The following is a 27,413-nucleotide window of genomic DNA, read 5'->3' on the forward strand; positions in this document are numbered from 1 at the left end:
TGAGATCGATGAATTGTAGAATATTGTGATGCATATTCTACATCATCGAAAGAAACACAATGGACTTACAAATAGCCAAGTTGAGACATCCTGCTCAAATCAGGAATAGTTCCATGCAAGTTGCAGTTTCTAAGACTCCTGTCAGCCAAAAATGCGAACAACCATTATGACAAATACACAACACTACAGCTTGCTAAATAAACATATCACTATAATAAAATGCTCTGAATTATGGGAATATAGAAATGGCTAACAATTTCTCTCCAGAACAGAAGTGATAGTCAGCAGAGTGCTAAGTTGATTTTTTACTCCAAACAAACATGGAGGAAAGATTATGATTTATCTCTCTACCAATATGTTCTAGGCCTGAGAAGTTAAAAAATTGATACCAAACCAATACCCTAAATCTGAAAGTAAAGGTGGTGATTCAAAGAGGTTGCTCATGAGGGATGGAGTTACTTGTTTGTCTTAGTTGCAATCATCTGTAGTGGCACTGCCAAGGGTTGCTTTGTTCTAATAAGTATCAAATAGGAAAAAAAAAAAGGTTATCAATGTCAAGATGAAAACTATTATCAACTAAATCTAAGTCAATACACTAATGAGTTCTGATATAATGTAGTCAATTGATGAATAGCAATTTAATCAATCAGCGGCAATCCAATCAAGGAGTATTTAATCCAATCTTTCAAAACATCACAGATACGGATTCCAGGGTCAACCACAAAGGTCAAAAATGTTATACAATTAATTAAATTCAATTCAATTATCTCATTGTCTCAACTGATTTCGAAGAAAGGGACCAATAGGCAAAAGGTAGAGGGCAGCCAAACAGAGATGGATCAACCACAGCCTATACTGCTGCTTTGCTGGTACAGGATGGGACACATCAAGCATACCCACGCATGACCAGAAGCAAAGGTAAAGTTGTAGGAGGGTGTCCAACATGATGAGGGTAACATGCAAGTACATCTAAGGACATCTACTAGGCGAGATGAAGTTATTGCATCAATGCAAGGGGGGAAGAAGCAAGTCAATTCTGGACGGCCCGGGCCGTCTCAGGCTTGATGAAGATCGGCTCATGGAACATTCAAGGCCTCAACAAGGGCCTCAAGCAGAAAGGAGTAGAAGGCCTCTTTCGGAACCATAAGCTGAGAGTGTTAGGTGTGTTGGAGACAAAACTTTCGATCTTGGGATTTCAAAAATTGAAGATGCAAAGGTTTCAACATCACCAAGTGGCACAGAAGGACAACCTTGCAGGATTCTCTTAGTTGGCGACGACCAAAAGGTCAATCTGGAGGTGTGCAAATTGCATGATCAATATGTACACTGCTTGGTGACTTGCAAGATCTCTCACTGGGTATTTGCAATCTCGTTTGTTTATTGGACAGAAGGCCTCTCAATGGCTCAACCGAAGACAAATGTGGTGGTATTTTGATTTTTAAACTTTTGTGTCCTCTATGGGTTTGGACGATCTAACCTACACAGGTTGTAGGTATACATGGACAAATGGGCATATCTACAGCAAGTTAGATAGGACTTTGATCAATAAACCTAAGTGGCTTTGCAAATTTCATTCCACTGGACTGTCTATCTGATCTCACTTAGCCTGCATGATGTCTACTATGGATGGCGACAACCATCTTCCTAAGCCAGTCAAAGCATGATACTTTTCCACAGCTCGTTGAAAGTAGCAGTGTACAATCAGTGAATTTGTGGCACTGCTCAATTTCGTCTCGAGCAGATCTTGAAGCTTTTGAAGGCTGATCTGAGACAACTGAATGTAGAGCACTTTCAGCACATCACAGCAAGGGCGGCTGTTGCACGACAGAGGCTAATTGAGGTTCAAGAAGCTGGTTTGCCCCCTGGTGCACTGCCCGACAATTACAAAGAACTACAGCACTCGGTAGCTTGTTTGAATGTAGCGGAACATTGCTTTTGTACGCAGCATGCAAAGCTGGGATATTTCAAACAGGTGGACCGCGATTCCTCTTATTTTCATGCGCTTGTAAAACGAACTAACAAGAGGAATGATATCACGGTTGCGGAGAAGGTACATGGTCGTCTTACGAAGTTGTTTACTAAAGTTGTTCAGCCCTTCACCGACGATGGAAACTTGGGGCATGCTTTGTACGGAAACTTAGGGCTGATCAGCAAGATCCGATGGTTCGCCTCCCAACAATTGGAGAAATCAAGGCGGCACTCTTTTATATAGGGACAAGCGCAATAGAACCATGCTTTGATATCTCTTGTCCTGAAGTCAGCACATGCAAACAAAGTGATGGACTACAGGCTAATATCTTGTTGCATGGCTTTCTACAATGTTATTGCTAAGATCTTAGCGATTAGAATGTTTGGTGTTATGGATCAACTCCTTCACCAATCTCAAGCTGCATTTGTGAAAGGTCGACTCATCACGGGCAATATTCATTTGGCCCAGGAGCTCTTTTGAAGATACAACATGAAGCGAATTTCTCCGAGGTGCATCATGAAAATTGATCTTCGCTTTTGACTCGGTGCATTGGGCTTCCTGCATGAGGCCCTTATCGGGTTATACTTCCCGGATAGATTAGTTATGTGGATTATGGAGTGTGTGACTACCACGTCCTTCTCGGTAGCCATTAATGGGGGGCATTTGGGTTTTTTCGAGGTGTCAGGGACTGAGATAGGGACCCTATCGCCATATATTTTTGGTATTTGTGTGGAAATATTTGGGAGACAAATACAACAGAGTACAAGCTATCCTGGTTTCAACTACCACCCTCAGTGTGCTCACCTCAAACTAACTCACTTGCCTACGCAGATGATATATTTCTTTTTAGAAGAGGTGATGCAGATTCAATGGGTGTATTAACTGCATCTTTATAGGAGTTTGGTGAGGCATCAGGTCTTCAAATAAATAGATAGAAGTCATGTATCCACCTGGCAGGGGTTGATGATACGACACTTATGCGGTTGCTCACTATTACACGCTTTTAGGAGGGTTCCTTGTCGTTTAGGTATTTTAGGATTCCTCTGATTGTAATGAGACTTCGGATTTCTGATTACAACCCCCTATTGGATTCGCTAGGTAGACGGATTGATGCTTGGCCTCGGAAAACTATCTTATGCGGGCAAGACACAACTTATTACTGCTATATTATAGGGAGCGGAGTGCTTCTGGTTATCTATCTTACCATTTCCTATGGGTATTATTGATCTATCTACAATATATGTAGGTTTCATGTGGATGTCTAAGCACCTGCCGATCTCCTATTGATATGTGCAGACTAAAGGATGAAGGTGGTTTGGGATTTCATGATCTGCATGCTTGGAACTTAGCCCTCCTAGCTAAGGTATTATGGCAGGTGCAATCCAAGGAACATGCACTTTGGATAAGTGGATGCATCACACTTACATGAGGCGCACTGATGTTTGGTCCTAGGAGGCTGCTCACACAGGCTCCTAGCTGATCAAGCGGTTGTTCCATATACGAGATCTCCTTTCAGTGGCTGGGGCACCAATATGTTAGCGAATTGATTTTCTCAAGATGATGGCGTGACTCAGGCTTATGATTTCTTTAGGCACGCTAGTCCCAAGAAACCATGGGCCTGAATAGTGTGGAAGACTAATGTTCATGCAGTCACATTCTGGATGTTGGTATAGCGACGTCTTTCCACTAGAGACAGACAGGAGTACTTCGAGGATTGATAGTGCACCTTCTGTCGTTAGGTGATGCAGTCATAGCTCAGAAGCATTTGTTCTTTGAATGCCCCCCTGTTGCGAAGCTTTGGAAGAGGATCAGAGACTAGCTACATATACGACAGGAGATGTCCACATACAGGAGGATGATGCGCGTCTTGGGCAGATACTACCGAGGGAGTCGGTTGTTGACAAATGTCCGTTACCTGGCTTTGTCTTCTATGATTCACTGTGTTTTGGCGAGCGAGGAATAATAGTTTTTTGGGGATGAGCAAATAGATATTAAGTGGATACTCAGGGGTGTGCAAACACATGTATACCGATTACTAGGGATATATTCTGATCTAACGCTGTGTTAGACATAAGTAACCTTGGGATGAGGGATGGTTGATTATAGTGATTGAGCTTGCTCAATGATGGTTGTACACCTTTTTATTTGGATTTAATATATTTTTATTTATCTAAAAAAAGAGCAATGAAAGAAGGCTTAGACTATAGTCTACAAGAGTTGGACTAGCAGGAGAAGAATAAACAAATTTACAATGTGAAATATGAAGATAAGTTTTCACTGATGACAATGGTATCTATAGTCCATCTATGCCTCAATCATGTTTCATTGGTTGATTCATCGAACAAGTTAGAAATGCATTATGGAGATTTGCAAGAGATAAACATAGAGAAAAAACTATGTTGTTGTTAGTAGCTTTGGTGTCAAGTTGAAGTGAGGTCAACTTGCATCAATATGAGGTGCAAAAGGGTGTTGTGAATGGTAAAGCATTTACATACTAGTTGGAGATACTCAAAACAAACAAGGTCAAGTTTATATTTCATGCAAAGGTCAGTTCCCTCTGCAAGCTTGTAATTAAATAGTTCAGTGGAGAAATTTTTAAGCAAATCACACCAACTAAACTTGAAGTCATCATATACCCAATTCCCTCTAATTACTAGGTAATATTGAAGTAATACATGGCAGAACTTGCCTCTCAATATAGCCAACTTCCTACCAATTAATATGGTGTCACATGTGAGGATCTTAGGTTTGATTAACTATTATGGAATATATAGTAGCCTATGAAGAAATGGACTTCATGTAGGAACAAACTCAAGGAATAAGTTCATAGAACAGAACTTGGTGAAGAAGTATCGGGCATAACTAACTCCTTACAATTTTACAAGTGTCGTCATATTGCTGTATGAAGCTGGAATGCTGCCACTGAAATTATTGTTATCAAGCTGACTGCAGAAATAAAGAAAACAGTAGTGTCACTTGGAGTTAAACATTATTGTTGAATAAAAAGAGGCAGATTAAGATGAATATACTTTGAATTGTGCATGAGCTGGTTCAGTAGTTCAGGCATCTAATGAAAGCATAAGCAAAATGTTCTTTTTCTATTAGGTGATGGTATTTGTTGTGGTGTTCCTATTGTTAAGTCATCAATTTCCATGATGGTTTCATTCTCGAATACCAATTCTAATAAGAGATTATCTTTTATTTCTATAACTATGTTTTCATCTTAATCCTTTTCTAAAACATACTCCCATGTAATCTTCAAGTCTTCCTCTTAATGAGGTAGGCTTCACAAGTATTGGCCCAACCTTTCCTTGAGAAGGGGAAAAATATCAGCGTCAAATGCCCAATGTTCTAAGCTATTAGAGCAAAAATAAAGATCATTCAGCATACAATATAATATGACACACAAACTCATGCTTTTGTAGTAAGTACAACAATGCAGAAAACACCAAAATGCAACATCCTAAGCAGTCACAAGTATATCCCACGGTTCCGAGCAAAATATAGCACTACAGATATACAAGAAATTCTCACATGTTAGTTGGACAATTTGCTATCATGGGTTGGCTGATTAGACAAGACTAGCCTACTCTAAGCCTGCATGCATGGTAATTTAACGGCTAGCGAAGGCACCTTCAAAGGCTGGAAGGTGCCTTCGTATTGTTCATCGAAGGCGCCTTCCAGCCATGGAAGGAGCCTTCCACATAGCAACTCAGCTCAACGTTGATCTCTGTTGGACCCCGTGGATATTTTGATGTGATCAACCAAGTTAGGTTAGGTCCTGTTGTTATTTGATCCCTGTGTCTAAGTGTGCAGGAACTTAGGAGCGCAGGAAGTCGAGCGGAAAACGCAGCTAGCGAGAAGGACGGCACGGGAAGAGAGCCGACGGGCTCGGTGCATCCGAAGGACGAGAGAGCTGTGGAAGAATACACCGGTGGGCGAGAAGAACATGCACGACGTTCGAGGGACGTAAAGACGGGACGGAAGCCTGCTCGAGGAGAAGGCCGGAAATTGGGTTCGGGTGAGCCCTATTTCGGTTGGCCGGAATCACCCAAAAGAACGGAACTTCGGATGTTGAAGTAAAGAAGCGAGCGTGCTGGAAACACTGCTCAAGGCGCCTTCATCATAGCTTGAAGGCGCCTTCACCTTGAAGGCGCCTTCAAGATTTGATGAAGGCACCTTCATCTGGTCAAAAGTGACCGTTTGAGCGCGGATAAAGTTTTATCCGCTGACTTGGTTAGAGGCGCCTTGAACCTTGTTGGAGGCGCCTTGGACCCTCGGGATAGACTTTTCAGGAGCTATATAAAGGCCCCTGGAGTTGGGAAATATTCATTCATTCAAGCAATCAACTCTGTAATCAATTCCTAGCAGCTAGTGAGCTTTCTAAGTGTAAAAAGACTTCTCCGCCTACAGTAAAGGAGACTTTCTTAGTGCGCTTTTTCCAAATGTCTTGGATTAACAACCTTCTTGGTTGTAACCAAGTTAATCGCCGAGTCTTCCTGCTTTTCCTTTTATTTTATTTACTGTTTATTATTGCTGCTATATTTTTAAGTTGAAAGTTCTTGAGGAGGGTATATTTTTTAGTTGCAGGCAATTCAACCCCCTCTTGCCGGCCCCGCTGCACCAACAATCTCTTCGCGTAGGTGATTCTCCGGCTAACCGGAGTTGAGCTCACCCAAACCCAACTCTGACCTTCTCCTCGAGCAGTCTTCTTTCTCGACGTCTCGTTCCTTGAACGCTGCGCAAGTCCTTCTCGTTCGCCGGTGTATTCTTCCGCAGCATCTCGTCCTTTGGATGCACCGAGCCCGTCGACTCTCTTCCCGTGTCATCCTTCTCGCTAGCTACATCTTCCGCTCGACTTCCTGTGTTCCTAAGTTTCTGCACACTTAGACACATAAATCAAACACAACAGGATCTAACTGAACTTAGTTGACCACATCAAAACTACCCCGGGGTACTAACAAGTTGCATCTCCCTCAGAACTAGGGTCTAGTGTTAAATAGGCAAAAGTTTTCACACCATAGGTTAGATAAGAATAAATATTATAGGAAAACTAACAGTTTAAGATTTGGAACATGGAATATAGAAACTTGTTGGTCCGGATCGGCCGGTTGGAGAGGGTTGAGTTGCTTGAAACACTTAAAAGAATACCTTCTCGTTCTTTCAACTTAGGTTAGCAACAATTGCAAATAAAATTAAACAGAAATAGCAATTTTAAATAAAATAGTAAAAGACACCAGAATTTATTGGGTTACAACCTAGCTAGTTGTTAATCCAAGACAAATGACATCTCTTAAGAATCTCCTTCACTGAAGGCGGAGAAACCTTTTACACTCATTAATAGCTCAGACTATTACTAGAAAATCAATACAGAAGTTGTTGTTTCTTTCCTAGGTCCAGGAGTCTTTTTATAGCCCTTGGAAAAACTTATCCTCAGGTTGAAGGCGCCTTCCATAGGGCTGGAAGGCGCCTCCAACGAGACAAAGGATAAAACTTTATTCTTTCTGCCAACAGACAGGTTACCTGGTCGAAGGCGCCTTCCATCACCTTCAACCATTGAAGGCGCCTTCAACTCCTGTTGAAGGTGCCTCTAGCAGCTCCATAGCTCCATTCTAGCTCTTCCGCTGCTCTGGTCATCTGGGTGATTTCGGCCAACCGAAATAAGCTCACCCGGGCCCAATTTCAGCCTTCTCCTCAAGTAGGCTTCCGCTCTAACTTCTCGTCCCTCGAACGTCGCGTACGTCCTTTTCGTCCACCGGCATACTCTTCCACAGCGTCTCGTCTCTCGGACGCACCGAGCCCGTCGGCTCTCTGCCATGCCGTCCTTCTTACTAGCTACGTCTTCCGCTCGACTTCGTGTGCTCCTAAGCTCCTACACACTTAGACACGGGGATCAGAACATAACAGGACCTAACCTAACTTGGTTGATCACACCAAAAATAACCTTGGAGTTCCAACAATCTCCCTCTTTTTTGATATGAACAACCCAAGTTAAGTTAGGGTAAACAGAACATAAAGTAATATAAAGTAAAAAACAATAAATATTGCAATAAAGTGAAAAAAATAAAAATTTAAAGCTACCTCCCCCTAGACTTAATATTCCCTTCTCTCCCTTTGATCACAAAAAAAAAAATTGGGGTACTTTAAAAAAATCTAAGGGTACTTTTTCAAAATTAAGAAAATTTTAACCCTTAAAACATTTTGAAAGTTTTACAAGTTTTTGTAAAGGAAAACCGATAAAAAAAACTAAGTTAAACAGATGAGAAATTTTTTCTAAGTTTTACAAGTTTTGAAAAAAAATTGTAAGTTAAACAAATTTCCAAGCAAAAATATTTTTGAGAAATTTTAAAAATATTTGAGTAACTATTTAAAGAATTATCTAATTTCAATTTAATACTCTATTAGTTAGTCAATCAAACATTCTATTTCAGTACTTGGCTTCCAGGCTATGGCGAGGCACTAAGCCTTCTTGGTTATTGGAGCAACAACCACTTTCTAGACAAAGATTCATAAGGAAGTTAAACGTTTAATGTACTCTCTAAAAGCCCTAAGTCCTAATTAAACTTTAATTAAGACAAGTCTTTGGAACCCAATATAGGTTCCTTCCAACTGGGTTAATTAGGAATTTCTTTGGAATGTATTTCTAAGAAATTCTCGTAATTTGTCCTTTATGATATTTAAAATACCAGTTCAAATTATATCTTCTAATACTTGTACTATATGTGCATGTATGATTTTTCAAGTTTTTTATTTTTTTTAGCAATTTGTCATTTTCTAGCTTTAATTTATCAAAATCTTCTAATGGACAAGATTTTGCTAGAATTAATTTTAGCTCTTTAATTTTCTTTTCTAATTTGCAACAATCTTTAGTTAACTAATTTAACAAATTTAAATAACTTATCAGGAGGAAGAGATCGTACCTGACTTACCTTGTCGATCTCATTATCCGTAGCTCCTCCTAAACTGCTACTTTCTTTCGATGTAGCTCCCCCTTCATCGATGCTCTCTATACTCATTTCGGATGAGCTTACTTCGTGTTCATTTTCTTGATGACTTGTCATTAATGCAAGTCCGGAGAAAGTCTCAACTTCCGATTCGGACGACGTTTCGTCCCATGTCGCCTTTAGAGTATTGTACTTGTTCGTTTGGGCAGGCTTCTTTCCTTTGTCCTTGTTCCTTAACTTAGGGCAGTTGTCTTTAACGTGCCCTTCTTCGTTGCAGTGGTAGCATTTGATTGTCCTTTTCTTTCTACCAATGGTTAGTTTTTATTGATTTAAGTAACTTTTTAAAACGTCTTACCATCATTACCATTTCATCATCGTCGAGAGAGGATTCTGAAGTTTGTTCGTCCATCTTTACCTTAAGGGCAATATTGTGCTTCAGCTCCTTCGGATCTGCACATCTTGTTTCGTGACTTCAAAGGTAGAAAATAATTCTTCTAGCGTAGTTGAATCTAAATCCTTAAATATGTAATAGGCATCTACTAATGATGCCCATTCAGTACTTCTAGAGAATGTATTAAGCACGTACCTTAGCGAATCTCGGTTACTTACCTTTTCTCCGAGATTCGTGAGTCCAGTGATGAGCTCCTTGATCCTTGAATGAAGGTGTGCAACTGTTTCGCCTTGTTCCAGTTTGATGTTGCTGATATGGTTTCTGCGCAGATCCCGTCTTGCGAGTTTCGCCTCCGAGGTTCCTTCATGTAGTTCCAGGAATTTCTCCCAGAGCTCCTTCGCAGATTCGTAGACTCCGATCCGGTTGACTTCTTGTGGCGGTAGAATGCTTAGCAGATGGAACTCTTCTTTCCTGTTTGCCACGAAATCAGCTTGCTCCTTTTTCGTCCAGTGGTATTTATCTTTACCTTCGGGTGCTACAAAACCAAACTCCATTATTAGAAATAAACCGAAATCAGACTTGAAAAATACCTCCATCTTCTTTTTCCAGTTGACGAAGTCCCCATCGAACTTTGGTGGGTGGATGCTTGAATCGGCCATCTCGTGTGCTTCGTTCGGCGGTTAATCCTCCTAAAACTGTTAGGCTCTGATACCACTCGTTGGTTCGGGTCAGCCGGTTGGAGAGGGTTGAGTTGCCAGAAGCACTTAAAAGAATACCTTCTCGTTTTTTCAACTTAGGTTAGCAGTAATAACAAATAAAATTAAACAGAAATGGCAATTTTAAATAAAACAGTAAAAGACATCAGAATTTACTTAGTTACAACCTAGCTGGTCGTTAATCCAAGACAAATGACAACTCTTAAGAATCTCCTTCACTGAAGACAGAGAAGCCTTTTACACTCGTTAATAGCTAAGACTATTGCTAAGAAATTAATACAGAAGTTGTTGTTTCTTTCTTAGGTCCAGGGGTCTTTTTATAGCCCTTGGAAAAACTTATCCTCAGGATGAAGGCGCCTTCCATAGGGTTGGAAGGCACCTCCAGCGAGGCAAAGGATAAAACTTTATCCTTTCCGCCAACGACCAGATTGCCTAGTCAAAGGCGCCTTCCATAGCCATGACCGGTTGAAGGCGCCTTCAGCCATTGAAGGCGACTTCTGCCTGAAGGTCGCAGAGGCGCCTTCAACTCCTGTTGAAGGCGCCTCTAGCAGCTCCATAGCTCCATTCTAGCTCTTCCATTGCTCCGGTCGCCTGGGTGATTTCGGCCAACCGAAATAAGGCTCACCCGGACCTAATTTCGGCCTTCTCCTCGAGCAGGCTTCCGCTCCGGCTTCTCGTCCCTTGAACATCGCACGTCCTTCTCGTCCACCAGCGTACTCTTCCGCAGCGTCTCGTCCCTCGGACGCACCGAGCCCGTCGGCTTTCTCCCGTGCCGTTCTTCTCGCTAGCCGCATATTCCGCTCGACTTCCTATGCTCTTAAGCTCTTGCACACTTAGACACAGGGTTCAGAACATAACAGGATCTAACCTAACTTGGTTGATCACACCAAAAACAACCTTAGGGTTTCAACAGAACTCTCATTGATAAATCAATGCAGGTAGTAGATGCGATGATTAGAAGAATTAGTATTTTGTGGGTACAAAAGATAAAATAAGTAGACGAGAAGGAAAAGATGATAGAGAACTCGGGTTTTAAGTTATGGTACACAGGAAAGAGTAAAACAAGAAATAGAGTGGATATTGTTGTAGATAGTTTGTTACAAGATGAAGTTGTAAATGTAGTTGAAAAAGGGAGCAGAATTATAACCCTTAAGATAATAATGACGAAAGAAACTATGAACGTAATTAGCATATATGCACCACAAGTAGGATTAGATGAAGTTACCAAATCAAGATTTTGAAACGACCTAGATGAAATATTATAAAACATTCAACCAAATGAAATAATTTTAATAGGAGGTAATCTAAATGAGCATGAGGAATATAAGAGGATATATGGGAGTTATGAGTTTGGAACTCGAAATAAAAAGGGAAAACTATATTGGATTTTGCGATAACATATGATCTTATATTAGCTAATACATTTTTTAAGAAAAGAGAATAACACTTGGTCACGTTCAAAAGTGGAAATAATAAATAGGAAATTGACTTTCTTATGGTTAAGAAAAATGATGGAAAGATTTATAAAGATTGCAAGGTCATCCCCGGAGAAAACTACTCAGCATAGGTTAACATAATATCAATAGAAAGAAAACACATATTACTCCTAAAATTAAGTGGTGGAAGTTAAAGAATGGGAAGCAAAATATATTTAAGAAGAAGGTAGGAGTGCAAGCATTAGGTGAAATATACGGTGACTCTAATACGACATGTGATAAGATGATATCAAAGTTGAAAATAGTAGCTAAGAGTGTACTCAGTGAGTAAAAGGGAAATGCACCACAATGTAAGGAATCTTGATGGTGGAATGAGAAAATACAAGAGAAAGGGAAGAAAAAATGAAAAGCTTACCCTCCATTGATCAGACTTTTTTTCATTTTCAATATCATGTTAAATAATTTTGTAAATCATTCAATACCTTGTTTCTGTAGTCTATACCTCTATCGGAATATCATCTGGTTCAATGATTTTTTCATTGTGCATCCCATTTAAAACTTGTTCTACTTTTGATATTTAAATTCTATGATAAAAATTTAAATTTCTATGCTACCTACTTAAATTACCTAATTTAAGTTAGTCACCTGAACCTTCATTAAAAAGTTGATAAAAATACCTCTTCCACCGCTCTTTTATTTTTCTATCATTTACTAGTACTACATTTTATTTGGATAAAATATCTTGTCTTCCTTTCTCTCACTTTAGTTATTCTATAAATGTCTCTTTTACCTTCTTTTGTATCCAATTTTTGATATAATCATTCAAAAGTTTTATTTTTTGCTTCATTTACTACTTTCTTAGCCTCTTGTTTAGCTATTGCATATTTTTCTTAAGGATATATATGAGGATGTACGACTAGAGTAAAAACTTCAGGTAGAGTAACTGAAGCATTTCCAATAAAGATAGGATTACATCAAGGATCAGGTTTAAGTCCCTAACTTTTTATGCTAATTATGGAGAACTCACTACATACATTCAAGATACAGTATCGTGGTGCATGTTATTTGTAGATGATATTGTTTTGGTAAAAGAAACACGTAAAGGAGTAAATGCTAAGCTAGAATCTTGGCATGAAACACTAGAAGGGAAAGGTTTTAGGCTTAATAGAATAAAGACAAAATATATAAAATTTAAGTTTAACAGTATTAGACGTAATGAAACAATTGTTAAGATAGGAGATGACGAGTTGTTTGGAACTGAGAGTTTTAAATATTTAGGATTTACAAAACGACGGAAGGATTGAGAGAGATGTCTTACATATAATTTAAGTAGGATGGTTGAAATGGAAAAGAGCGTTAAGTGTTTTACACGATCGTAAAGTACCTCTAAATCTTAAAGGAAAGTTCTATAAAATCGCAGTTAAACCTGCTATGTTATATGAAGATGAATGTTGGACTATGACTTAGCACATAAGCAGAAGATGAGAGTTGCAGAGATGAGGATGTTAAGATAGATGTGTGGGCATACGGGGATGAACAGAATAAGAAATGAGATCATTAGAGAGAAAGTCGGAGTTGCATCTATTGAGGAAAAACTCTAAGAGATACGTTTAAGATGATACAGGCATGCACTTAGACGACTAATAAATGCTCCAGTTAGGCGATGTGAAACTATAACAAACACGCACATCAAACAAAGAAGAGAAAGACAAAAAAAAAAACTTAATTAGCAACAATAAAACAAGATAAAATTTATTTAAAGTATAAATTATGATATAGTAGGGGATAGAGCCCAATAGTATAAAAGGATTGATAGACGACTAATAAATGCTACAGTCAAGTGATGTGAAACCATAACAAACACGCACATCAAACGAGGAAGAGAAAGACCAAAAAAGACTTGGTTAGCAACAATAAAACAAGATAACATTTATTTAAGTATAAATGATGATATAGAAGGGGAGCCTTGGCGTAACGGTAAAGTTGTTGTTTTATGACCAAAAGGTCACATGTTCGAATCCTGGAAACAGCCTCTTGTAAAAAGCAGGGTAAGGCTGCGTACAATGGATCCTTCCCCGGGACCCCGTATAGCGGGAGTTTCGTGCACCGGGCTGCCCTTTTTTTTTTAATAAATGATGATATAGTAGGGGAGCCCAATAGTATAAAAGGATCGATATAGCCGACCTCACCTAGTGGGATAAGGATTAATTGTCGTTGTTGAACTCAACTTAATACAACTATTATACCTATGGAATATATTAATGGCCATTTAATATATGCATACCATCTAAATCCATTTTTTTTTTTATTTTTTTCCATTTTATTATTTTTAAACCTAGAAGGGGAGCCTTGACGTAATGATAAAATTGTTGCTTTGTGACCTAAAGGTCACGAGTTCAAATCCTAGAAATAGCCTCTTGCAAAAAGCAGGATAAGACTGTGTACAATGGATCCTTCCCCGGAACTCCATATGACGGGAGCTTCGTACACCGGGCTACTTTTTTTTATTATTATTTTTGAAGCTAAAGTAAATTACTCGAATAGTAGTATTCATACACTCCTTTCCAGTAAAACTGTTAGTATCGTCGGATCAAACTACTTTTACCCTAACTATTTAGAGTCGACAACAAAAAATCTATCATCCATCCAGTTCGATGCAAAGCTATATTAACTTGCTAATAAAACAAAGCAAACTAATATTCTAAAAAAAACAACTTTTACAATGATTCGAGCATGTAAACAACGCACAGGATTTTTAGCTTTGACAGCAACCAAAGTTCTGGGGGAAGCAATCCAGATAAGTTATTGTTGTCCAATAGACTGCAAAGTTCACAAAAGAAAACAAAAGTAAATTTAGAAAATAGATGACTAGAATAGAAGTTGCAAAACACTTACAGATGTACAATTGGCAGTGTGAAGAGCTCACGTGGAATTGGCCCACTCAATGAATTATTGTTCATGTGTCTGAGGGACAAAATGAAGCAAATTAATGAGAATCCTCCACAAAATGGCAACTAGGAGCAACAAGGACCTACTCACAAATGTTTTATTTTTCTCAAATTAGCGAATGATTTGGGTACTGGCCCTGAAATATTATTTTCGTCTATCTGTAACCTATTTAATATAGGAAGATTGCCAATCTCATCAGGTATAGAGCCAAATAATTTGTTGCCACTTAGAAGTCTGCAGATAGAAGATAAAGGGCCAACTGTAAACATATCAATTAATGAAATATTAAAGAAATGAAATAATCTAAACAATACTAATAAGGCGGCAAGAATTGCCAAAAGCCTAAGTTCAAGACAAAAGCAACACTTTAAGTTGGAAAGTTTTAGATTGGCAATCAGTTGACATTTGCACGCAGACAAAAACTGAGAACTCCATGGGTGAAACTTAAACCAAACAGAATATGCAATATGGTAGATAAACATATATCAGCATGTCGATCAAGCACAGAAACATTACCTTTGCAATTGTCATGCGAACATGACATAAACTCCATCAAGCTCTTCAAAGTTCCCAAATTAAATGACTTGAAAAACCACAAACTAGGAATGATCATTTTTTCACTTAGTTGAAAGGAAAATTTCTTGTATTTACTTAACATCTCAAAGTTCAAACACATAATTCAAGTACACAAGCATCAATTTTAAATTCACAAATTTAGTCAAGTTTCCATTGTCTTTTGGACTGCTCACGTCCAATTTATTATCAAATCTGATAATTGTAAACTAAAAGAAACCATATGTTGCCTGAATATATAATTCAAGTTGTCTAGGGCTAAAGACACTAAAACTCCTCCAACCCCATAAATAAAAATAGGCTTGCCATCACCAAGAAAGTGGTGATGGACTCAGACTGAATCCTGAATGCAAGCATCTAGCAAAGAATGGAGATTCTTAAATGATATTTCAGTGGTTTAAATAGCTTGTAGCCAAAAAACCCAGCTATGTTACGTTTGTTGTGGATAAGATTAATAGGATGTTATAGGTAATCTAAGATTTTCCTTGAATAGTTAGCTTGAGATTCCGATGCTAAGCCTCGAAAGTTTGAAGATATTGAAATTGCTTGAAAAATAGAAGGATAAAAAGGGTAAAGATATCTATATTATATAAGTCATATTACAATGAAACAATCAAGTTAGCGGGTACTATCAGAGAGCCTGTAAAAAAATTTGCACTGATCCACTTTAATATTTTCTCAGACTAAAGATTCATGATATATGATATATTACAGTATTTCTTCACATTAGGATATAGCACATATTATTATAAAAAGGAAACTAAGAGAAGAACATGCAATATATGACATGGAAGAAAGATAACATTTACATGATTACTAATCTGTAGTTTTGGGTAAAATCTTACAGAAGCTTCAAGGATGCAATATTGCCTATCTCCTTTGGGATAGTTCCACTTATCGCATTCCACATAAAATCCCTATAAAAATGGAAACAAACTAATCAAAAGGACAGTAATTGGAGTAAGAAAAAAGTGTTCATCTAATCCAGCTCTATTACATATGAAAAACATAATTCAACTATATTTCAATAAAATAATAGTATGTCCAAATTTCATCTTTCAGCAATCAAACTATATAATGACTCACATGATTTCCAAATGTGACAAAAGCCCAAGCTCACGTGCCAGATTTCCAGAAAGATTATAATTTAACAATTGCCTTGGAAAAAACAATGTGTCAGGATGAAGTCAAAAGGTGCATATACATCCCATTATAGTAACTCAAATTAATACAACTAAAATTAGAGAATAAGTTGATTCACTACTAAAAGGATTGGAAGAATATTGAAATTGGTGCTATTGCATATTTGCATATCAAGCAATTCTTTTGATTAACCAACACAATGATTCTCTAAATTTTCTAAATCTCTATAACATTTTGACAAGTCAAGTTTGAGTTGGTCTACCATAATCTCTATAACATTGGAGTAGAAAGTTATTGAGCAAAGAAAACTCATAACCCGAATCCTTTCTGTCCAAGTCCATAGATAATTAGGTTAAGTTTGTACCTATCATTTTAAGAGAATCTGAGAATGCCAATTGTTTAGCAATCCATTACGAATATTCATTACAGTTTCTACATACATTTCTTTGATTATCAAGCAAACATATGGTTCATGATTGTCTTCTATGTTTACAATTCCCAATCAATAACAGAATTGGATATGGCAATCCACTTAAACAACAGATTCTATTAGAAAAGACTTTAAGCCGGTACATTTCCTGTTCAACAACAGAACTGCAAATGGCAATCCACTTAAACAACACAACCTATTGAAATTGATTTAAGCCAGTACATATTTTGTTTTTAAAGCAAACTAAGGTAGCTGGATGGAAAAATGCAGCTAATATAGATCATTCAACATAGGGGAAGCCATCTCCATTCAACAAGATATGATCCTGTACTGCTCATGTCCAGAAACATTCCCACAGCATTGCATTGAAACAATACTTCAAAGTCCCGCCTAGGGTGAGTGTTATCACCTTTGCCACATAATACTTCAAAGTTGAACCTTAAACTTATTCTACCATGAGCAGGAAAGTAACAATAAGAATGAAATAGTTAGATCAGAACTGAAAAACTACATTTGTATTCCCTCTTTCTCCATGAAACTCAATAGACAAAAAACTAAAAGGAATGCTTGAAAATAGAAGGGAGAACAAGAAAATTTTATATAAAATAAGAATGTACTATTGTCATATTTGAAAATGTAGAAACAAAAGGCATAAAAAGAATTTCAAAGCGTTTAACATACAGTGCTTTTATGTGCTGGTATTCATTTTTTTGTGTACAAATAACGCCTGTCCAATTTGATGTACATGGATCTCCATTGTCCCAATTTTTAAGGCTTCCCGTAGGATCGATCAAATTTCTCTTAATAATCCTTAATGAATAGACTGCATAAAAAAATAAAAAAGCATTATCATTCCTGAATAAGAAATACAAATTCTGGCACTGACTCACAGGATATGGCACATCCTAAACATAGAATAGCATGTAATAAATGAGTTGTCTAATAAAATTCCAAAGCATGAGTGAAGAAATATTACAACTTTTCACCTAGGTACTATGTCATACCTAAGGAATAGTTAATTACTGAAGAGCAAGTCTATGTCATATATTCAACTTCAGTTCTACTTAACTTAAAACCTTTAATTTCCAGAACTTTTCTCCACAATTCACATAAGACTTAGAGCTGGTCCATACTCCATAGCAAGGTTTAAAATTTAGACCCGTGTTGAGGTTTCGGTTCTGGATCGGAACGATACGGTTTCTGTACCGTATCGTGTCATGCCGATATAGTTCTCAGTATTTTCTAAATATAAAATATATTAGTTAAAAAATAAAATATTTAACATAAATATTTAAAAAATAAACAATATAAAAAATAATCTTAAAAAAAAGAAAAGATATGAAAATAGATAAATAAATAAATAAAAATTTTATTATAATTTTTAAATTAAAATAAATGAAATATAAAATTAATTAGATAATTTTATTAGGGTTTAATAAAGTCTTTTTAGATTATCTCCATCATAGCTAGGAGTTAGATTAAAATAATTAACTTAAATTTAATTAAAAAAATTTGAAATCCGACACCACTCGCGAGCTCACGCGACTTCGGTGTTGCCGCAGGGTTGCATGACCCCTGAACCATGGCCACGGGGATCGCGTGACTCCTCACACGACCACGGTGGTCCCTTTGCAACGGCTGCAGGGTCGCGCGATGCCTCCGCGGAGGAAACGGAAGGGTTACTGCTGTTGTGGGGTCGAGCAACCCCTCCGCTGCGGTCACGGGGTCGCGCAACATGTCGCAGCTGTTGCAAGTCTGGTGCTGAGGTCATGCCGGTGCCGGTCGCCAACCGGAACGAGATGTTTCGCCCGTTTCGACCATCTCGGCACGACACTTAACCATGCTCCATAGTGTAAACCTACAATTATAGGAAGTCATTTCTCACAGCGAGTGGCTATAAAACTGACTACTATATTAACATATATCGCATTATCAAATAAATATAATTACTAGATATTTCTTTAGTTTCTAAATAACATTATCATCGGCAAGAACATTTCAATTTTCTATCTTTAGTGCACCTAACATTACTAAGATTTTTATAACTTTTTTACCAGCTTTAGCAATTCTATAGGATTTCTCTTGTCAATCATGTTTTCTAGATCATCATAGAACATATGATATTCTTAAATTTGCTACACTTATTAGTTTTCTGCCTAAATTTTGAATCCTTTATATCTATTCAAAATTTCAGAATTGTCATAACTTCTCTGATGCTTAAATATGCCATCTTCTAATAGCCTTTTGTACTTTCTCAAACCAATATCAACTTTCTTTATATATACAATTTTATCTTAAGGCTTTCCAAGAATTGATGTAGCAACAGTTTTGGTATTATTTGCCATTAAAGTCCATTCATTTCCTATTCTGAACTGAATCTCTTCATTTTGGTTTAGAATGTCCTCTAGCTAGACATATTATAGTTGAAAAGGGTTTCTCAACATCCTGGGTATTTTCTTTACAAAATACACCCTAGCCCCTCTAGATCAATCAGACTTGTACTCCATAGACTTAATTCCTTTTCTACCACAAGGAAATATGTTTTGCAACTTTACCTGAATTACCAATACCTGCCAGTTACCACCAAGCAGGAGACTATTCTGCAACGCTTTCTCTAGCATCAATAGTGTTTGAAGAAATTTTTTTGCAACACAACCAGCTAACTTTTATAACAGACTCATACATTCTCACTGAGAATCTTCAACTATAGCTATGAATGGTTAATTTACAGTGGACAGGGATCATCTACCAGTCTAGATTAATACATGAGTATGCCTGAATTCCCATAGTGCTACACTACTAAAATTTACTATTATATATTAAAAAAAAAACACAATGCTCTCAGATAATTGATTAATACCACAAAAGAGCATTTTATCTTTTACATAAATCCAAAATAAGTTTCTTGCATACCCCACTCCTATCAGTGTAGAATCCAATTAATCTGATATTCAGAAAAGTTCTTCAATATAGCTTCAAATCTCGAAAATTCTCGCCAAAAACTATAATAATGAGCTACTGCATTTAGTCCTTGTCAAGATAAACTTTGACGGCCAGGTGGATTTCAAACAGAAGTCATTTAAAGATTTAGCTATATAGGGTAAATGCCATATGATATGATATATTAGCATAAAACTTAAAGAAAATGGTTTCCATCAAATTCTCATATGTTATGACCACAATAAACCATATGCTACCATATACCCTGCACTCATGTTCATTTTTCTTTCTACATCAAGTTTATCAGTAGTTTCCTTTTAGTGTACAAATAAAGTCACTAGCAAAATTAGCCAACAAACTCACAGCCTATCATTAAACGGCCATAAAGGGAGAAAGGGATTCCTTCCTAAAAGATACTTTCTTTGATCTCTTCAACCAATAATTATAAACTTTAATACTATTTTTTTCCCTTGAATTAATACATTTTGCTAACAATTGTTGCCACAATTTGGACAACCCAATAGGGAATCGTTTCTGTGCTTGTGTTTATCTGTAACTTCTCTGCCTCCCTTCTTCACTGATTCCAAGTTCCATGCAATTTATTAGATATGTCACTATTTTTCTTTATTCTTGCGAGTTATGCATGAAAAACTAAACACTTAAGAAACATATCTATTGATATCAAAGCCCTGTTTCCTACAAAGGAAGGAAATAGCTAGGAAAAGCAAGGGTAGGAAAAAAATAAAGGTTGTGAAATATTTTCCATCCGATTGTTTCCTTTAGCAGGAGGGAAGAGGGAGGAAAAAACTTTGAAACTTTACTCATCAAAGATTCAAAAAAAAATCCAAATTTTATAACTTATAAGTTTGAATTTGAGCTCCATTCCATGCAAAAGTAAATTTTATGCCCAAATCAAACGGAAGCAATATTGAAGAAATCTTAGAAAAATCTGTTGTCATGTCCTTCCCTCCAACTTTTTCACTACTATAACAACAACCAAGTCTTATCTCACTAAGTGGAGTATGCTATATGGATCATTTTATGTCATTGGGCTCTATCACTTACTATATCATCATTTATATTTAAATAAATTTTATGTTATTTTATTGTTGCTAACCAAGTCTTTTTTGATCTTCCTCTTCCTCGTTTGATGTACACATTTGTCATAGTTCACATCGCCTAACTAAAACATTTATTGTTCTTCGAAGTGTATGTTCATACCATCTTAAATGCGTCTCTGAGTTTTCCCTCAATAGGTACAACCCCATTTTTTCTCTAATATTTTCATTTCTTATCCTATCCATTCATATATGTCCGCACATCCACCTTTACTTCCTTATTTCCACAACTCTCATTTTTTGCTAATGTGCTTAAGCATATCCCAACATTCAGCTCCATATAACATAATAGATCTAATTGTCGTTTTGTAAAATTTTTCTTTAAATCTTAAAGGTACTTTATGATCCCGACGCTCTTCTCCATTTCAACCATCCTGTATTCTATGTCAATCATCTCTCGCAATCCCTCCAACTTTTTCACTAAAGGAAACAAAAGAAAAGTGCAACTAGAAAATTTTTTATGATATAAAAGCAACAATTGAACACGGGAGCACCATCACTACTAGCTTTTCTTGTAACTTAACTTGGCCTCCTTCCTCCACTCTCTATGAGGTCTTACAAGGACGCAAGCACCCACTACCAACCTCTATTAGCAACTAACAACCTATTGATGATGACTCGAGCACTACTGCTACAAAGTACCAACCTCTACTTACAACCTAACTCTCTACTTACCAATAGTTGTGCTTCATGCAAACATAAGCACTACCACTAATAGTCTCTACTCATATCCCGACCAGCTGTGCCCTCCATTAAGTTTTATTTTGCCTATGTGTGAATGTTATCTTTTATATTTGTGAGAGTTTCTCTAGTTTATATAATAACTAAATATAGATAGTATCCATTCTCAAGGTTGAGAAGCTTGAGATGTATTATGAGTTTAAGTTAATAGAGTTATTCAACTAATGGGTTTAGTCCCACATTAGTAATTCTACATTTAGGATTTTACCATGAAGTATATACATATACAACAGGTTATATGGCTATTCATTTATAAAGCAGGAGCAATATCATATTTTTTCAATCCCTAAATTTTACACATCAAAGATTGATAAAAGCATTCATGTTGTTAACTATAATGTCAAAGAAAAGAATGCTAAGATTTAACATCTATGACTCTGAATTTTGAAATTTACCTTCTGTTGGATCAGTACTTGTTGCCTGGGTAACATGCAAAGTGCAAGTACATGACATGGCCAAAACAGCTCCATAAAATATCAGGAAAACTCCAACCATCTTGAGAGACCAAGTTACCAGCAATACTCTGACTCAAAAACTGCAAACTACTTAGAAATCAAAAAATGACTTCCTTTAAACAAAATATTAGCAACTTGCAACAACATCAGCATGAAAGCTAGTTTAGAGGTTAGCAAATTGCAAAATAGTTTCCACGCACTATTCTTACTTCCATGTTGCAGAAGCATCTCAGATTCTTAGTACAAATTAAAAGAAATATGTAACTTTATGGCCATTAGAATTTGCCATAAATATCATCTCCTTTCCTGAATCACAAATGTTATGGAATGCATACAAGCTAAGAATTATCATGTCAAGGTAACTGGAGTGAAACCGTAATAGCAATTAACAAGGTTAAAGGGGAACATTCAAAATTGTGCCAAAACCAAAGAAGTTGCATAGGAGGAATGAGCTAATCTGAAATTGCATAAAACAGTTCAAGGTGGATTTGACAGGATATATATATATATCCAAAACTCTCTAACAAATTTTATTGTATGCCATCATGTGAATGAAATAAGATTCTTCCCATAATAAGCTAGTTTTAGACGTCCGGCCCCCACAATACAAGGGCTTAGTTAATACGAGAAGATCATTTGGCAAGTTAAGCCAAATGGACATATGCGAGTCACATATAACTATTCTTGTTAGAGACCTAATTCTAAAGAGTTAGGTGCCTATTATAAATATATAAATCACAGGCATGTATATGCAGAGTGATAATACATATATGCATACAAATGACCCTAATAATTTTCACCAAATAATATGATATTAAAGCAAGGGAATCCTCACTCTAGGATTTCTTTGTTCGTGCTTAGATCACAACATCTTCATCCCCCTCCGTACAACATCTCCACTATCAGCCCTGATGAGTTACTAAACTGCGCAAGCTAATATGATATTAAAGCAAGGGAATCCTCACTCTAGGATTTCTTTGTTTGTGCTTAGATCACAACATCTTCATCCCCCTCCGTACAACATCTCCATTCTCAGCCCTGATGAGTGACTAAACTGCACAAGCTATAAAAGAGACTCGTTCCAACTTCAAATATTGGAGTATGAATTGATGGATCTTTCACTTGTTGGTGCTGGAAGGTGTTTCACCTAGAGCTCTATATTGCCAAATTGGACAGGGTTTGCTTTAGTATGCATGCAAAAGGTCTCTTTTCTTCTTGCATTGTGGAGGTGACCTAGTCTTTTGTCTAACGATAGTCCTCTGCTGTTGAAGCGTTGAATGGGGTTTCTTTAATACTTCTATTCTTCATTTTGAGAATGGATGATTACTCCATTCTGAATTTCCTTTCATAGTTCATACTTGTTGGCGACAAGTGGATCTTAGGTGCATATCTAGTTGCCCAATGTCACAGGTTTGGATTACCAAGCTTAGAGAACATAGGAAGTCCATTGATCATGGGCATCCTCTCTTTATCGTCGACTCTCTGTCAAAGAACTTTCTCACTGAAGGGCTAGCAAAAATATACCTCTTAGAAGAAACTGGGGATCCCTCTCATGCCTATCATGAAAACTAGATACTCTTTCCTAGCTCAGTTGAAGCTCATCAATTATAGCAATGAAGTTCATTAGAGTCAACATGTTAAGGCTCGTTGCGCCAACTTTAGGGATTAAAACACTAGCCATTTCCACAAGATTGGAATTGGCTGCAAATAAACAATTTGGGACCTATTGCATCTAGGATGGTGTTTCGGGATTCAAGAGTGGCAGAGAGGTTATATAGGCTTTCACTAATCACTTTCATACTATCATGGGTCCTTCTCTATTCCTAAGATTGGGCTCAACCTATCTCTTTTCCTTGACACTATTCAGAATTCGGTTAAACTGAACTATTCAACAAATAAAGCATAGTAAATTCAGAAATCATTTGATTGTCCACGTAGTAGTCGACTGATGTTGCATCTTATTAAAAAAAAGTCCAGGTAATCAATTCGGTTTGTTTGGTTTTAGTGGTAAATTTGGTTCGGTTTGTCCTAAAAAATTTGATTTGTTATGTTTCGGTTAGTTTGATTGTTTGATTTTAATTGAATGATCATTCATATGCACAACCCAACCAATCTCAGTGAGTGGTGGCATTAAATTTGAGGGTTTGTGATTAACCACTCCTACTTTTGCATATCTTTCTGGTCCCTTAAGGAGCCAAATGGGACTTTATCATCGCATACCTAGAGGTCCCTTAATGTCCAAAACTTTTGCACTTTAGCATCATCCAAGGGATTACTCACTCTAGCACGGTATCTTTTTGGCATGGTAGGTGGTGTGCAGTGAACATGCAGCAATCCATACTTGCTGAGTTATTTTAGAAGTGCCTCATGAAAGCCATATTGATCAAAGACCTCTCCTTCAAGAACATCACGCGCTTTTCCGCCATCCAGTGACTTTTGGGGCTCTTAATGTAAGTAGTAGCAATTGCACAAGTTGGCGGTGGATCTCATTAGGCTCCTTCTTAAGATTCCAAAACAACACTAAATAACCCATTCTGTTTTGAACTTTTGAAAGAAATCAGTCGAAAACATTCCAATAACCGCTGAGCTAGGTCATGCATATATTTTTCAAATCAAACACTACCAAAATCCACAAAAAGGAACAAATAAACACGAAGGGAATTTCTAAGATCACAGATTACAGAACCCGCGATTAAACCCCCGATGATCAACAGAACCAAAATTTTACAAGTCCAAGCTTACTTACTTCTTACCAAGAAACCACAATGCTCAAAGGCGGAGAACGCGCATGGCGACCGCCGACGCAATCGTAGATCTTCCGTAAAATGGATCCGGTCAGAGCGTCGCAGAAGACCGAAGCACTCGGAAAATAGCCAGCACTTCCTAAAGCGGACACGGGGAGAATGGGGAGAAAAAGCCACTTCGCGATACAGCTGCAGCATCGTTTGGTGGCCGCTTCGTTCCTATTTGTTGACTGTAGAGGGAAAACGACCAGAAGGCGAGGCCGAGTGCGGTGAGAACGAACGAGAGATTTTTTTTTTTTTTTCTCTCCTTGCATAGTGCGATGTGACCAATACTAACCGGGAATAATGTCGGTTGTGCACCCGACGTGGCGTCGGGCTCGCCGAGTGGAACCCGTGGCGTGAGAGGGAGAGGAAAGTGGGCGGAGCGGAGGAAGGCGGGTTTCGTCATCGTCGGTACGCGGTGGTTGACTAGTGTTTTTCGCTCTTTTTTGGGATTTTTTTATTAATTAATTATTTAATCAGTGAATGGTTGGATGCCGAACTGAAAGGGGGACGAACAAGCACCACTCCTCCTGATTGTTCAAACAAAATACTGATGTCATCCTTGACGACATAATTATCGAAATATCGTAAATAAATTTTAGGAATAGTTGCTAATTCTATCGCCTTCAAGTATTTTGATAAAATTAAATAATTAAATTATCTCAACTAAGAGTTTAAACATAAGTTTAAATGACGTTCACATAGTCATGTTTAAAATTCTAACTTCAACTAATTTAATAGATAAAGTTTTGGGAGATTGATTTAAAAATATTAAACTGATAGGTTATTCATTGTAAATACTTCTCCATTATTTTAATATCCAGTGAAAAATTCCTAAAATCGGATGTCATCTTTAAAATTAATCAGTGATCCTGTCCGAACCAGAAGTCAGCAGACGCTGGGCACGTGACGCTCCAAGGCTCGCTGATGTAGGTCTCCAACTAGTGTCGAGATGCTCCGGCTATCCTGCACAGAAGTCGAGCCGGGAAGGGGATTCCCAGCGACGACCCTCCGACGCTCAAGTCAGGTAAATCACGATGAACAAGGTGGCTCCAGAAGTCTCAGAGTACATACCAGAATCCCTTGTCGATGAGACCTGAGGTTCTTTATATAGAGCTGTGAAAGGTTTGGGCACGCGTACCAAGGTGCATAAGTGTCCCCTGTCCTATCCTAGGTATGCGGCTGTCAGAAAGCTTACCTGTCCTTTCCTAAGTACGCGGCTGTCAGAAAGTTTACCTGACCCATATCGCTACAGTCAAAGCATGCCCTCGATGGGACAGCAGAATCCCCTGTCACAAGATTTGGAGCATGACACACACGTGAAACCTACAGGTTGTCAGAGAAAGAAATCCTCTGGCCCTTTCCTTTGCTCCAAACTTGTAGTCCGAGCGGAAAGATACCTAAACATCCGACCGGACATCCGCAGTGGTTTACTTGTGCTTTGTGGAGACTAACAAACAGGGGTGCTTTATGACTGTGATCGGTCAAAAGGTCACTCGGTCCATGACCTTTAACTGAGCGTCGGATTGACAGGGTGCCTACCAACTATAAGTGCGAACCGGCCGGACCCTTCCAGGTACTCGATTTCGCCAGTCCAGTCGGACCGGCCATCTATGGCCGTCCGTCCGGTCGGACCACACTCTCCTCTGGGTGGGCGGCTGTTCCGGTGACTTCCACTTGGCGTTGACTTTGCAAGAGAAGGGGGGGGCCCGCTCTTACTACCGGATCACTTGCCTTCCCTTCAAGTCTAGTCGAAGGAGGCGCATAGTCCGACTGACTGGACTGTGAGTCTAGCCGGACGGCTCTTCCATGCTAATCTCCTCCGCCCGGTCAGCGGCAGAGGTATCCTTGAATGAATCAATGATGGCTTTCGCCGGATCTCCTTGCGTTCCGCGCCAATCTTCGACATCAATGTCGATCATACCTTCATTAAATGCTCCGAATGATTGACTGCCACGTGGAGCGATGCCATCAGAGTACGGAGGCGGTTGCATGATATTTTGATGTGACCGAAGCAATTCGAAATAAACGGCTAGATGTATGCATTGATTCCCGTGACCTGGATCCGACGGTGGAGGCCGACCGGCCCTCACCCTATAAATTCTTCGTTTCCTTCTCGCCTTCACACGCCTCCGTTACCTCTACTGTTGCTCTCTGCGCTGTGGAGCTCCGGCGATCTTGTTGCTGCCTTCTGACGCTCTCCGGCGCCTTTCCTCGATTCATCTCCCCTCAGTAAGGTTTTAGATCTATCCTCCTTCCTTTCCGGTATCTAATCCGTATTTCTTCCCCTAGCTCGAGTCTTTGAAATTCCATTCCTTCGTCTTTGGAACTTCCTTTTTGATTTCTTCTGCCCCGATCATGGCCAGTTCTTCTCATCCCGAAGAACAATCCTTAGGCCCATGGTATACTACCATGCGATCTCGTTTCGAACAACGGGATTTTGATATTTTGGCTGACAATTTCGAAATCCCCGAGGATATCGAAGTTCGCCTAGCTGGTCCTGCCGCTCGGCCACACAGACCGCCGCGCGGTGGTTTCTGTGTCTTTCGCGACCAATTTACCGCCGGTCTGCGGTTCCCCGTCCATCCTTTTATAGCAGACGTCTGCAATTATTTTGGCGTTCCGCTCGGAAGTTTAGTACCAAACACCTTCCGTCTCCTCTGCGGCGTTGTCGTTTTGTTCAAGATTCACAACATTCCCCTCCGACCGGAGGTCTTCTTTTATTTCTACAAGCCGAGCCGGGCACCTTTATGTTCCAAGCTCGGCCCGGTTTGGTCTTCTTCAATAAACTACCCACTTCCAATAAACATTGGAAGGACTAT

At 38.4% G+C, this 27,413-nt stretch overlaps 2 protein-coding genes across 2 annotated transcripts in view; both read right to left on the minus strand.

The window, feature by feature from the left end:
• LOC121969094 (probable LRR receptor-like serine/threonine-protein kinase At1g06840) overlaps positions 1 to 24,794 on the minus strand; it is a 40,779-nt gene extending 15,985 nt beyond the window's left edge. Inside the window, exons 1-10 of the mRNA XM_042519019.1 lie at positions 24,552 to 24,794; positions 21,746 to 21,885; positions 17,233 to 17,374; positions 16,065 to 16,136; positions 15,824 to 15,895; positions 14,496 to 14,639; positions 14,352 to 14,420; positions 14,205 to 14,276; positions 4,844 to 4,915; positions 70 to 138 (exon numbers count right to left, since the gene is read on the minus strand). Of these exons, the coding sequence (XP_042374953.1) occupies positions 70 to 138; positions 4,844 to 4,915; positions 14,205 to 14,276; positions 14,352 to 14,420; positions 14,496 to 14,639; positions 15,824 to 15,895; positions 16,065 to 16,136; positions 17,233 to 17,374; positions 21,746 to 21,845 (812 nt within the window). The 5' untranslated portion in view covers positions 21,846 to 21,885; positions 24,552 to 24,794. The remainder of the gene's footprint in view (positions 1 to 69; positions 139 to 4,843; positions 4,916 to 14,204; positions 14,277 to 14,351; positions 14,421 to 14,495; positions 14,640 to 15,823; positions 15,896 to 16,064; positions 16,137 to 17,232; positions 17,375 to 21,745; positions 21,886 to 24,551) is intronic.
• LOC121969211 lies at positions 9,111 to 10,733 on the minus strand. The gene is made up of 2 exons (XM_042519173.1): positions 9,523 to 10,733; positions 9,111 to 9,363 (listed from the first exon to the last, which is right to left on the minus strand). Exons 1-2 carry the CDS (start codon positions 9,961 to 9,963, stop codon positions 9,349 to 9,351), a joined length of 456 nt encoding a protein of 151 aa, XP_042375107.1. The 5' UTR covers positions 9,964 to 10,733; the 3' UTR covers positions 9,111 to 9,348.
• Positions 24,795 to 27,413: the final 2,619 nt, after the last annotated feature.

The sequence above is a fragment of the Zingiber officinale genome, chromosome 4A (assembly GCF_018446385.1).
Source record: "Zingiber officinale cultivar Zhangliang chromosome 4A, Zo_v1.1, whole genome shotgun sequence".
In the NCBI taxonomy this organism is placed as follows: Eukaryota; Viridiplantae; Streptophyta; class Magnoliopsida; order Zingiberales; family Zingiberaceae; genus Zingiber; species Zingiber officinale.